Below are 12,540 nucleotides of genomic sequence, written 5' to 3'. Positions count from 1 at the left end.
TTCAAATTATTAGTTAGGATAACTTTTGGATAATCTGAACAGGCTGGCCCCCCAAATAGTTCGGACCTCTGTCAAATCTTAGATGTAAAGCCACTAACATCATCAGAAATAGGAAGCGATCATAAATTGGTATTGTGCAAAATCCGAATGAAAACAAATATCGATGGTTAAACACTGAAACCTTATAAGTCAAAATCTAGAACTTTTCAGGAGAGAGAAAAATGTTTGCTGCTTAGTATATTATGTTTTTTCTTCCTCAGTATTTATTTAATTATTACTTTGAAAAAACCAGAAAATAAGAGAAAGAAATAACATGTACATACGCAGTGAAGTTTTTTGCTCTCCTGAAAAGTTGTAGATTTTAAGGTATTTAACCGTCGATATATTTATATGATAACAAAACCCAGAATACACCACAAACATAAAAGTCAAAAGCCTACAGGATGGTACCTATTCCAAAAAAGAATAACAGAAAGAAGCAGAAACAAATCACAGAAAGTGATTGAGTAAAAGAAAGCTCAGCAAAAGTTAAGTCTAATACCTTAGCCTCAGCCAAGGAAGTTGTTGGAGAAAGAAATATAACTAAATTGTTCTTAGGGTGAAGAAGCTTACCTAAAATGCGTGTCAACCAAGAGGTACACAATAAGAAACGAAACACATGTACTTTTTTTGAAAGCAACAGAACATGCCATCTATGGTTGCAAATATTATAGTGCTTTATAACAAGTCAAAGAACGGAGCTAAAGGAACTGATAGAATCAAAACACATATATTAACTATGGAGAGGAGGAACAAATGACTATAACCGGAAACACCAGAAATTACCACAAAGGAAGATAATATAAATACATGGGAAGTTCGAAAAGTTAAAAAACTGCAGAAGATGGAATATCAAATGAATTAGTGAAATAGTATGGGGCAGAAATATTACAGAACAGTAAAAAACAATAAAATACGGGAAGAATAATAAGTAGATGGAACACTTACTTATTTTTACATAACTTTATTGAAACTATAAAAATAAATTATAACTTAAAAATGCTTAAAATACATGATAAATCTTAATATACTGGAGCGGGTTGTTGTGTTGGTAGCAGATTATATCTACTCTTCATTATTATCCTTTGCTTTGAATAACTATCCTCAGGAGAAAACCTTGCAGGGTGAGCAGACAATGTGGGCTTTCCTGATGGATCCGTTTTCTAAAACAAGGAAACACGTTATTAAAATTGGGAACGGAGAGTACATAACAAATACTTTACCTTTAATGTGTAAACACGGGTTCCATCTTCTTTTAAGTAGTACATTAAATACATTTTTTAAAATATTGATTTTATTGTTCTTACAATCAAAAATCAAAATACAGAATAAAACACGTGTGTAGTGTGTGGTGTGTGTGACAGGTGTGTGTGACAAGTGACAAGTGACAAACCATGAACAAAACAGTTAGGTTACCGACCGTTCTCTTCTTCTTGTTTCTCAAACATAGGCGTAGATTGAGGTATATAAAGTTTTGAGGAGGTATAAAGGCCGCGTCTCACCATCAAATAATTTGATCAAACAGTTTGAGCAAACTTGACGTACTTGAGGAAGTACGTCAAAGTGACGTCACAATTGCAGTTTTTTTGAAATTTTAAAAATCTGTGCTCTCACTATCAGTCTAGTTTGATCAAATTTATTGTATTGAGTTGTCTAACTTGTTTGTACTTTATTTAAAATAAAATTTTTTCATTATTATCCACAATGAACACTCAGGATTTGACGTCACTAACTTTCAGTTTGCTCAAACCAGTTTGATCAAATTATTTGATCGTGGGACGCAGCCTTAATGCGGACTTTAGAATTGGCAATGGGCATCCTGTTGGCAAAATATAACATGCATATTATTTAAAAATTAAAGCGATAAAAACCGCTTTTAATAGTTATTTAACCAACAAGTGTATTAATAAGGGCGATTAACAATTGAGATATTTTAACGCGTGAGCGGTGCGAGCGCATTAATGTTCAAAATTGTTAATTGCCATTTTAATTCACGAGTTCGTTACAAAACTTTTCCGTCGACCGTACTTTTAAGAAATAAAGATATATCCATCTTTTGATTTTTCAAATACACAGAATTTTAAACAATAAAGAAAATAATGACATACAATGACAGATAGTACTAACAGCGGCTACTTGATTTTAAATTTTTTAGTGGGAATATAAATACGTATATCTTTGGTTGCCTACACCACAGGCCACTGCCAATCACAGAGCATTTAATTAATTTATGCAAGCAATGTATGTTGTGTTGCCTATAATGAAATCGTTCATTAATAGAAAATCATTCATTAATAGGGGTCATTAATCAATGATTTTGAGGGTGTTAAAATTGATCATAAATGGACGGTCGACGGAAAATGAACATTAACACCAAGATTTAGTGTTCATTCATATAGTAATTCCGTTTTTCATTAGTTTTTTACGTTTGTTAAGAACATTTTGATTGATTAATATTCTAATATTACTAAAAAAAGTTACTTCTTGTACGGATGATTGTATTTTAGAAACAGTATAAGCTTAAAATTCAAAGATTTTAATATTAATTTTTTCCGAAAAAATAAAAAAACTATGTCAGAAGTGGGATTCGAACCCACGCCCACAGAGTGGACCAGAACGCTCGCAACCTGTTTTACAGGCAAGGTTTACCTTGAGTCTGGCGCCTTAGACCGCTCGGCCATCCTGACATGTGAAGTTTCCTTCCGAAGAATTAATTTCCATTATGTCTACAGTGCAGGCGTCTATTGATTTTAAAAAATACAGATAAATATGTAACAAATAATATAATAATACAGAAACTTCTATACTGTGTCATAGAAAGGTATAAAGATATTAAAAACTAATATAAGTTTACTTACTGCAATAATTCGACTGCAGTTAAATTAGAACAATAAATAATAATAAAAACGGGAGCCTATTATTATTAAAATAATGTGTTAGGAATTAGATCACTAGTTTTGTCATATATTCCTATCTATCTATGTTATATACTCCTATTGTAGTAATAAAAGTAATAATAATTAATAATTATTATTATTAGACAATCATTCAAAATGGGGATGTGATCAACTCGTAAAGTTTGACAGTATGTCAGGATGGCCGAGCGGTCTAAGGCGCCAGACTCAAGGTATACCTTGCCCGCTTCAGCGGGTGTGCGAGCGTTCTGGTCCACTCTGTGGGCGTGGGTTCGAATCCCACTTCTGACATAATTTTTTTATTTAATTCAATAATTTTTTTTTAAGATGATTGAATGACCGAAATATTGAAAACAAGAAAAGAATGCATTTTATGGATAAATAATATATTGTCTATTTTTTTATATATATCGGCTAATATGCTTTACAAGTTTCACTCATATCACTGAAAATACTTTCTTCCTCACTTTCTTCTTCTAGCCCACCGAGATCTTCTGCTTCTATGTCTGTCATACACTCATTGCGGTTCCTCCTTAAATACTTCCTTAGGACGTCATGTTGTGCTGGTGTTATATCTGTCATTCGCGTGTCCAACCATTCCAAAGTTGTGTTATGTTCTAAGTATTCAACCAGCATCTAGAAGAAAATTACGAAAGTATAAATAAAATAATTAGACCAGGGAATAACGATTTTCCCAAGACAATCTTTGATATTATAGGTATCTATCAACTGCTTTTATGGAATACACTAGTATATTAGGCATACTGTATGCGAAAAGACCATAAAGGAAAAATTAGAAAATAAAAATGTATACCATTTTTATTCAGTTGCAATGCGAAGGCAAAACAATCTTACTTTTCAATTAGAATACGGAGTGCAGTCCAGTCCCTTGAATCGCGATTTTCGGCTCTTATTGGAGCCTCATCGGAAAGAACGTAGGCACTGTTCTCCATATTTTAACTGATTCGCATCGAGAGCTTTTCCTACCCATTGCAACCTAAGTGATGATAGTAGGTGGCTAGCGCCATCTGACATTGAAAATTAGAAATATACCTACCTATGTATGAAAGAAAAAATCAGAGAAGACCAGGCAGGTTTCACAGCAGGGAAAGCCTCCTTAGATCACATTTACACGGCCGAACAACTAATAGAAAAAAGGATGGCCAAAAATAGATCCGTCCATCTGGCTTTTGTAGAATTTAAGAAGGTATATGACTGGATCCCTAGAACCAATCTATGTGAAGCATTGGAAAACATCGAAGTTTCACGAATATTTATTATATTCGTAATAGACGAAGGTAGATAAATCAAAGGAACATACCAACCCAGGGCCGGACTGGCTCATAAAAAAGGCGCCAACCCAAATTATAAAAAAGGCGCCAGCCCAAATTCTAAAAAAGGCGCCAACCTAATATCTAAACAATGGCGCCAGACCTCCCTCTTAAGCTTTGACATCAAACTTTTTTGAAATCCTAACGCGTGTAAAGTAAATCAATATTTCTAATTTTAATTTAAATCCATAAAATAATTTACTATTTTTATTGGGAATAGGGAATTGGTGAGTAATTTTCACTTGCTACTACAAAAGAATCTATTGATTCAAAAACATTTAACAAAAATCATGATGATTTGTGTTCAATAGAAGTCACCTTTTGAATTTTTTCAAATTTTTTACTAAATTCCATATAGCATAAGAGTAAACCTCGATAAAAAATCCGCAACCACACACGGTGTCAGGCGATCCGTGCATAAGTGGTGAATGGCCTAACGTCAGACGGTCGCAAACGAAGCCCTCGGAGAACTGGTGAAACTCCTTTGTAATTTAAGCCTAAGCGTTGGCAAGGGCGCACTGCCTCGCCAGACAGTATAATTCTCCCCTACTCGTGGAAAATATATGGATAAGTATTTAATTTAATTAATTTAAGTAATTAATTTAAAAAGGGGATTAGCGTTAAAAGCACTAAAGAAGGCATAAGAGGGGACCTCATCCTCGAAGTGACAGAGAAAGAACAGAACGAGCGCCTGAAGAAGACTTTCGTGGCCCGCACGGGACGGAGAGAAACGCAGTAGAGGTTGTCCGGGGCTATCAGGTCCAGGTGTACCTATTTGATATAGACGGAGGAGTCCCAAGGTAGAAATCCTGAGACAAGTTCGGAGGTATACCGGCAGCAGGAAGCCTGACGACGTCAAACTCATTTGTATAAGGGAAAATAGAGAACACAAACGTCACGGTTGGACTGACACGTATCGCAGCCAAGAAGGCACTGGAAAGAGAACATATACCTATTGGCTGGAACTCATGCAAGATACGGGAGAGACTGCGTGTCCAGGTGTGCTTTAGATGCCTGCATTTCAGGCATAGTAAAACGGACTACAAGAGAGAAAACAGGGAGGACTCCTACTACATATGTGATAAGGAGGGGGCACCAGTCACGAGAGTGCAGTAGTGAGACGACTTTTTCCCTCACTTTTAGAGAATCCGGTCACAGTGCCCGGAGTGTAAAAAACTGATCCTGGAAAAGCGGGGCCTCAAGAAACAACATCCTGCCACAAGCGATGAGAAAAGGATGGGTGAAAACATCTAGGGCCAGGAATCAGACAGCGTATGGGTAAGTAAGTTAGGAAGATAAGAACCATCTAATACGCAGTTCCTTTAAATAAATGTGGGAAGGGCGAGGGCCGCTCACGACGTTGCAGAGGCATTCGCACGAAGGAAAGGTATGACATTTGGTCTTTCGACAGAGAATCGTTAAAGATAGGGGATGTGACGTGACGGTATACGTAGTGAACGGAGGTATTGGAATCACCAGACACTCTGTTAAGAATGTTAATAGGTATGTTAAGGCATAAGTTGTAGACCGCCTGGCGTACAATTGTTATGTTTCACCAAACGTCCCGCTTCGAGAGGGGAATACCTATCAGAATGGATCCACGCTATGGGGCTTACCGTGCTAAATGACCTACGTTCGTAAGAAGTAATAGTGAATCCTTTCTGGACCTCTCGCAGGTTTCAACATTACTTCTAAACAGTGCCATAAGCTGGACTGGTTTGGAAGAACAATCGCTCAGCTTACATAAGTATGTGAGTTTTGAACTAAGGAGCAAAAGGAAGAAACGGAAAGATGAATCGATCTAAAAAGATTTTCAAATCAGGAAGCTTTTGTGGGTACTCTTGGCTTGATCGGTCCGATATGCGAGGATTTGAAGAAGTTGATCGAGAGATCAGGTATCAGATAACCAAATAGCTTAGATGCGACGCGTAGTGCTTTCGCGTATAAATATCCATTATTTGATAAACAGCGGAAATTGATACCCATGAAAGGTGCTCCAGTCGTAAAAATGGTCTTCGAGGGCGCCGCTCGTTGCATCTAAGCTATTGTTTATAATAGAAACAGCGGAAATTGATACCCACGAAAGGCGCCCGAATCATAAAAATAGTCTTTGAAGGCGCTGCGCGTCGCATCTAAGCTATTTGATTATCTGATACCTGATACAAGTTGTATTTTATTGTACCCACTGGCTTTATTATTTAGGAGTTTGGGACACAACAATCCTGCATGTATAATGTGGTTTTGGAGCACTGAAAACCAAACCTGTATATTCTAGTCCAATTGTGGAATATAACACTCTTTGTATCAGATATCAGATAATCAAATAGCTTAGATGCGACGCGCAGCGCCCTCGGAGATCATTTTTCGATTTGGGCGCCTTCCATAGGTATAAATATCCGTTATTTGATAAACAGTGGAAATTGATACCCACGAAAGGTGCACCAATCGTAAAAATGGTCTTCGAGGGCTCCACTCGCTATTTTTATAATAGAAACAGCGGAAATTGATACCCACGAAAGGCGCCCGAATCACAAACATAGTTTTCGAGGGCGCTGCGCGTCGCATCTAAACTATTTATTACAATAGAAACAGAGGATATTGAACCTACGAAAGGCGCCCGAATAGTAAAAATGGTCTTCGAGGGCGCCGCGTATCGTATCTAAGCTATTTGATTATCTGATATCTGGTATTTTGTTGTACCCACTGGCTTTATTATGTAGGTTTCTGGTGCGCCTTCGGTGCCAAACGGCGAAATCAGAAGCAAGTAAAAACATTTTTTAGGCGAATGATAGCTGCATCATTTTTGTGTAAAGGTTCAAAAAATTTTTTTTTCAGCGTTTAATTTTTTAATGGATAGATACTAACCAAGTCAAAAGGCGCACCAGCCCGTGGGCCGGTGGGCCGGCGGCCCAGTCCGGGCCTGTACCAACCAGACTGACCAGATGATATAACAATAGACTAGGACAAACAAGAGACTGCATACTGTGCATACGAAATATGAACCCGGTACTGTGGAATAAGAACATCAGCATAAAAAAAGAATATATATGATGACAACAAGTATCCTCACTTGTGGGTGTGAAAATTGGACAATAATGAGAAAACCAAAAACAAAATAAGAGCAACAGAAATAGAATTCCTAAGGAGAAGCTACAGAGTATCAAGAAAAGATAATAAATAACGTAGAAATTAAGAGAAGAATGGGAATGAACTCAAATATAATAGACTATACATCGTACAAAATAAGAGAATAACCTGGTACGGACATCTCAGAGGAGCAGACCAAAATCGTTGGATAAATAGAATAACAGAGTGGAGCCCTATAAAAAGAAAGAAGAGAGGTAGATCCCGAAGATCTTTCAGAGATGAAGTGGACGAAGCAATGGAAAGTAGAAATCTGCAGGAAGGGGACTTACAAAACAAAAAGAGCTGGAGAGAACGGTTGAATGAAGGAATAGGTACAGTGAAAACTGTAGAAATCGTTAGTATATAATATACTAGGTATACTAAATTTACAATCAAGATACAGTAGAAATAAACAAACCAAGACACGTTAAATGCTACTAGGAGCACTCCCAGATCATAATTTACAATGTATATATACATTGTAAATCCCAAATCATGATTTCCAAAGTTTATATATTTAGAGTATGATACAATTGATCCAAAAGGTGGCATAACTCAGACATCCAAACTGAAAGTTATCCTCCAACTGTTTTTCGTCAATATTTCTTAAACTATTCGGTTTAGCATGAACAACCTTCTATACAAAAATGTTCTACATTAAATTTTAAATAAAAAAGGCCCTATGCATAATCCTTCTAAAATGAACGGTTTCAAAGTTACGGAGGTAATATAGTATAATTGGTCCAAAAAAGACCTAACCTAAACATCCAAAGTAAAAGTTTTCCTCCAACACCAAATTATTCTATATGGTCCACATATTGTTCAGTAAAAAGTTACACCATTTTGAGCGTCCGGTTTGGGGGAGATGGGGGAGAAGTCGGCAAATTAGTCGTTTTTTATGTTTTTCGTCAATATTTCTAAAACAATGCTTTAGCGTAAACAATGTTCTATACAAAATGTTCTACATACAATTTAAAACAAAAAAGGTCCTATACATAATTGTTATAAAATCAACGGTTCCAGAGTTACGGAGGGTGAAAAGTGGAGGTTTTCGATACTTTTTATATTTTTTGGGCAATTGATGATGGTTTTGGGTGGTGAGGTTGACGTTTCTTTAAGGGCATATCACTAACATACCATCGGCCACTGAAATAGCAAATTTTATTTACAAAACACAATCCTGTTAAAGAAAATTTCTTTCATCAGTAGGTAATAATATTATAAATTGTCCATAAGATATAAAAAGTATCGAAAACTTCCATTTTTCACCCTCCGTAACTCTGGAACCGTTGATTTTATAACAATTATGTGTATTTGACCTATTTTGTTTTAAATTTTATGTAGAACATTTTTGTGTAGAACATCGTTTACGCTAAAGCATAGTTTGAAAAATATTGACAAAAATCGTAAAAAAACTACTAATTTACCGACTTTTCCCCATCTCCCACCCAAACCGGACGGTCAAAATGGTGTAACTTTTTACTAAACAATATGTGAACTATATAGAACAATTTGGTGTTAGAGGGAAATTTTACTTTGGATGTCTGGATTAGGCCTTTTTTTGGACCAATTATACTATACTACCTCCGTAACTTTGGAACCAATAATTTTATAAGGATTATGCATAGGGCCTTTTTTTATTTCAAGTTTAATGTAGAACATAATGTAGAACAATGTAGAACAACGCGACGCAAAATGGTGTGACTTTTTTCTGAACATTATATGGACTATATAGAACAATTTGGTGTTGGAGGATAACTTTCACTTTGGATGTCTGGGTTTGGGTCTAGTTAATTCTAAAATATGATTCGGGAGTGCTCCTAGTAGCATTTAACGTGTCGTGGTTTGTTTATTGCAACTGCATCTTGATTTTAAATTTAGCATAGTACTTATATTAGATATAATAAACAAAATCGTACCTCTCCACCTTCTTTTCCAAACCAATTGCAGCTGACGTCCAACACCTTCAGCGTATCATTCCATTTTAACATCTTGCTAAGTTTGTCTGGTGTTTCACAACCAAATTGGCATGTACTCAATGACAACTCTTTCGGAACAGGACGCCTTACTAATGCTCTCAAGATGCCCATGACTCCGTCATGCTTTAAAGGATTTAGTGTTAGAATTAAAGTTTCTAAAGGTGGGCATGAATTTTGACAGAGCGCGTAACCTGAAAAGAGATGTACCTATTTAGTTATAATATCATTTCTATGACACACACAAAAAAACTCTAGTGGTGTAGAATCTTGTGATTTGGGAGGTAAATTTTGACCACCACGGACCAGAAAATAATGGTTTTAATTGGTTTAGGTTCGATATGAATGGGCGCTTAACCAACCTCCCAGTCAATCTAAGGAATCTATTGGCCTTTCAGCCAGCCTTTTTTTAACAAAGTCTATTGTGGCGTTTAGTGATACTTCTACGAAGTCGCAGGACTCCAGTCATAGCAGCAGTGATCACAGGAGGGGAGAATGCACTCCCCCTGTGGGCATTTCTTAGCTGTTTTACCACAACCTCCTCTTCCTGCAGGTCTATTAGAATAGGGAACTTGCATAAATTTTTAAATATTAAAATGATATTAATAAACATAAGGTAACATGATCTTAAAACGCTTGCATGCGAAAAAAACAAATTTTTTAACCCGTACGCTAATTACGACGCTTTGAAAATGCTATAAAATTCAAATATCTTAGGAGGCTCTTGAACGTCCTTCTATTGGTTCGACGTCACGGGCCACGGTCAGCCGGGCCTAGCAGTCGGAAACAACGCGATTAGGGTAGGTATCACGGGTATATTACATTTTAATCGTCTTTAATGGAAAATTCCTAGTTATTATTTATGTTCATCTTATATATTGTAATAAGTAGTTCTCCAATCAGCTTAGTTTTAAACTGAAATTGATAAAGTTGAGTGCTACTTTGTAAAGAGGGCTACTTTGTAATGACGGAAGAGGGTTTTTCAAAAGGTCAATCTGACTAACTTACCTACCGTTGATGTCTTCATGGTGGCAACTTTTATAAAAAGTAGTGAAAGCTATTCTATTGGAGAAATGCGAGGTGTCAAGGCAAATAAGTAAGAGTTATTAATAAGCATGTTTAAACCGTTTATAACAATAGTTTGGTACCATTATATTATAGTATACGGTTTACCCCGTGGGTTTGATCTACCTACCTCTAATCGAAGGATTTCGTATATCCTGGAAAAGATTACGGTGTAATTTGCATTATAATAAAGATTATATTTTATTGTAATGTTTATTAGTCCCTACTGGAGCCTTTCATTATTGTGTTCAAAGCCTTCTGAGAAAAGATTATGGTGATTAGCAGACGTACCGATAGAACGTGTACATAGCCAACAAAATCCTTCTTTACAAAGTTAATAATACGCATAAATAAGAAGAATCAATATTGTAATTTTACAAGTTAATATCTTTATCATCTCAGCTTGTACTTACACCGCATCCCTCGGTAGACCGCAAGCTATAGTAGGAACCCGATTGTAGACCGCATACTATAGTAGCACCAATACTTTTTAGTTACTCTTACTTTTATTACTAAAATTTTTGTTTATTTTTAAGTTACTTGTTTCTTTTTGTTCTTCAACACAAGAAACGACAAAAGTAATTTCATAAAAAAGAACTTTTTGATACATGTCAACAGAGGTAAAATGTTAATATTTTGCCTGTCACAGAAAAAATCATTTTTGCCACAGAGCAAAACAAGATATTTCAACTATATTATTTATCTATGGGCAAACTGCATTAAATGCAATAGCCCACCGAATGGGCAAACGATACGAGTGGCCTGTGACGTCAGACCCCAGCTCTCGCTTTTGAAGTTGTTTGAAACGGAAATTTTAGGCGCGGAACTTTGACCATATGTTGTACGTACACTATTCATTGTTAAGACGTAATATTTTGAATATAGCATTTTAAAACATAAATTAACAATTTTATGCAAAAAATTTTTTTAGTGCAAGTTCCCTATTAGCCTATCCTGAATCAGCCTATCAACTTGAAAAGGGATGTATTGAGGCATAATATCATCATTATGGCGCAAACAAAAAAGTCTAGTAGTGCGAAATCTTGTGATTTGGGAGGCCAATTTGAATCACTACACTAAAACGCAGTTATATAACCAGATAATTAATGGTATTATTATTGTATTTACACATACAGTGAGCACGTAAAGGTTGGAATAAATTCATTTTCTCGAGAATGGACGATTTTGGAAAAAAATCCCAAAACAGGTAAATTTTTATTTTAAAATTACGACTTACTGGTATATACATCATACCAGTGACGTCATCTATCTGGGCGTGATATCGTCATCGATGATTTTTTTTAATAAGAATAGGGGTCGTGTGATAGCTCATTTGAAAGGTAATTCAATTCTCTATTCAATAATATAAACATTAACATAATTATTTATACAGTGTGTCCAAAAAAAATTTTAAATTAAATTTATTTACATAAAAAGAAGAATGTGCGTAATTTATTTAATTCAAAATACATTTTACTGCTATCAGAAAACAGGAAAAAATGTTTATTTGGCAAATATATATTGTTTTTTGCTTAAATTCAATATTAAAGCCGCCACCCACCAGCCTCGTGACAGTTTGCACATTTAATTTAAGCGAAAAGCAATGATTATTTTTCAAATAAACATTTTTTTTAGTTTTCTGAGAGCAGTAAAATGTACTTTGAACTAAATAAATTACATACATTCTTCTTTTTATGTCAACAAATTTAATCCAAAAAAATTTTTTTTGGGCACCCTGTATAAATAATTATGCTAATGTTAATATTACTGAATAGAGAATTGAATTACCTTTCAAATGAGCTATTACACGATCCCTATTCTCATTTAAAAAAAATCATCGATGACGTCATCACGCCCAGATGGGTGACGTCACTAGTATGATATATATGCCAAATAGTCGTAATTTAAAAATAAAAATTGACCTGTTTCGGAATTTTTTTCCAAAATCATCCATTCTCGATAAAATGAATTTATTCCAACCTTTACGTGCTCACTGTATACACATACACCTTTAACAATTTAGTCACAAAAAGGGTCTAGTCTACAGTTTCGAAGAGGATGGGTCTAAAAATAATTCTAAAATTATTA

General features: G+C 35.4%; 2 protein-coding genes and 2 non-coding genes across 5 annotated transcripts in view; 1 reads left to right on the top strand and 3 right to left on the bottom strand.

Moving 5' to 3' along the window:
* Nucleotides 1-987: 987 nt before the first annotated feature.
* On the bottom strand, nt 988-1,422 carry LOC114326518 (H/ACA ribonucleoprotein complex subunit 3). Its single transcript, XM_028274911.2, has 2 exons — nt 1,263-1,422; nt 988-1,202 (listed from the first exon to the last, which is right to left on the bottom strand). The coding sequence occupies exons 1-2, from the start codon at nt 1,314-1,316 to the stop codon at nt 1,062-1,064; spliced, it is 195 nt and encodes a 64-aa protein (XP_028130712.1). The 5' UTR covers nt 1,317-1,422; the 3' UTR covers nt 988-1,061.
* A 1,189-nt stretch (nt 1,423-2,611) lies between these two features.
* Nucleotides 2,612-2,726, bottom strand: Trnal-caa (transfer RNA leucine (anticodon CAA)). Its single transcript has 2 exons — nt 2,689-2,726; nt 2,612-2,656 (listed from the first exon to the last, which is right to left on the bottom strand). It is a non-coding gene; the product is annotated as a tRNA-Leu (tRNA).
* Nucleotides 2,727-3,128: 402 nt separating this feature from the next.
* On the top strand, nt 3,129-3,245 carry Trnal-caa (transfer RNA leucine (anticodon CAA)). Its single transcript has 2 exons — nt 3,129-3,166; nt 3,201-3,245. It is a non-coding gene; the product is annotated as a tRNA-Leu (tRNA).
* Nucleotides 3,246-3,329: 84 nt separating this feature from the next.
* LOC114326519 (dynein regulatory complex subunit 5) overlaps nt 3,330-12,540 on the bottom strand; it is a 74,388-nt gene continuing 65,177 nt past the window's right edge. For both annotated transcript variants that reach the window (XM_028274912.2, XM_028274914.2), the window contains exons 5-6: nt 9,331-9,581; nt 3,330-3,590 (exon numbers count right to left, since the gene is read on the bottom strand). In XM_028274912.2, the coding sequence (XP_028130713.2) occupies nt 3,369-3,590; nt 9,331-9,581 (473 nt within the window). In that variant the 3' untranslated portion in view covers nt 3,330-3,368. The remainder of the gene's footprint in view (nt 3,591-9,330; nt 9,582-12,540) is intronic.

The sequence above is a fragment of the Diabrotica virgifera genome, chromosome 2, assembly GCF_917563875.1.
Source record: "Diabrotica virgifera virgifera chromosome 2, PGI_DIABVI_V3a".
Classification (NCBI taxonomy): Eukaryota; Metazoa; Arthropoda; class Insecta; order Coleoptera; family Chrysomelidae; genus Diabrotica; species Diabrotica virgifera.
Note: the sequence above shows the minus strand (reverse complement) of the source record. Positions and strands in the feature narration are given on the sequence as shown.

Bases quoted from the DNA above. Each gene is read 5' to 3' on its own strand.
- LOC114326518 (XM_028274911.2), bottom strand. From the start codon at position 1,316: ATGTATTTAATGTACTACTTAAAAGAAGATGGAACCCGTGTTTACACA. The intron at 1,203-1,262 runs GTAAAGTATTTG...TCCTTGTTTTAG, and splicing joins CCCGTGTTTACACATTAAAG to AAAACGGATCCATCAGGAAA.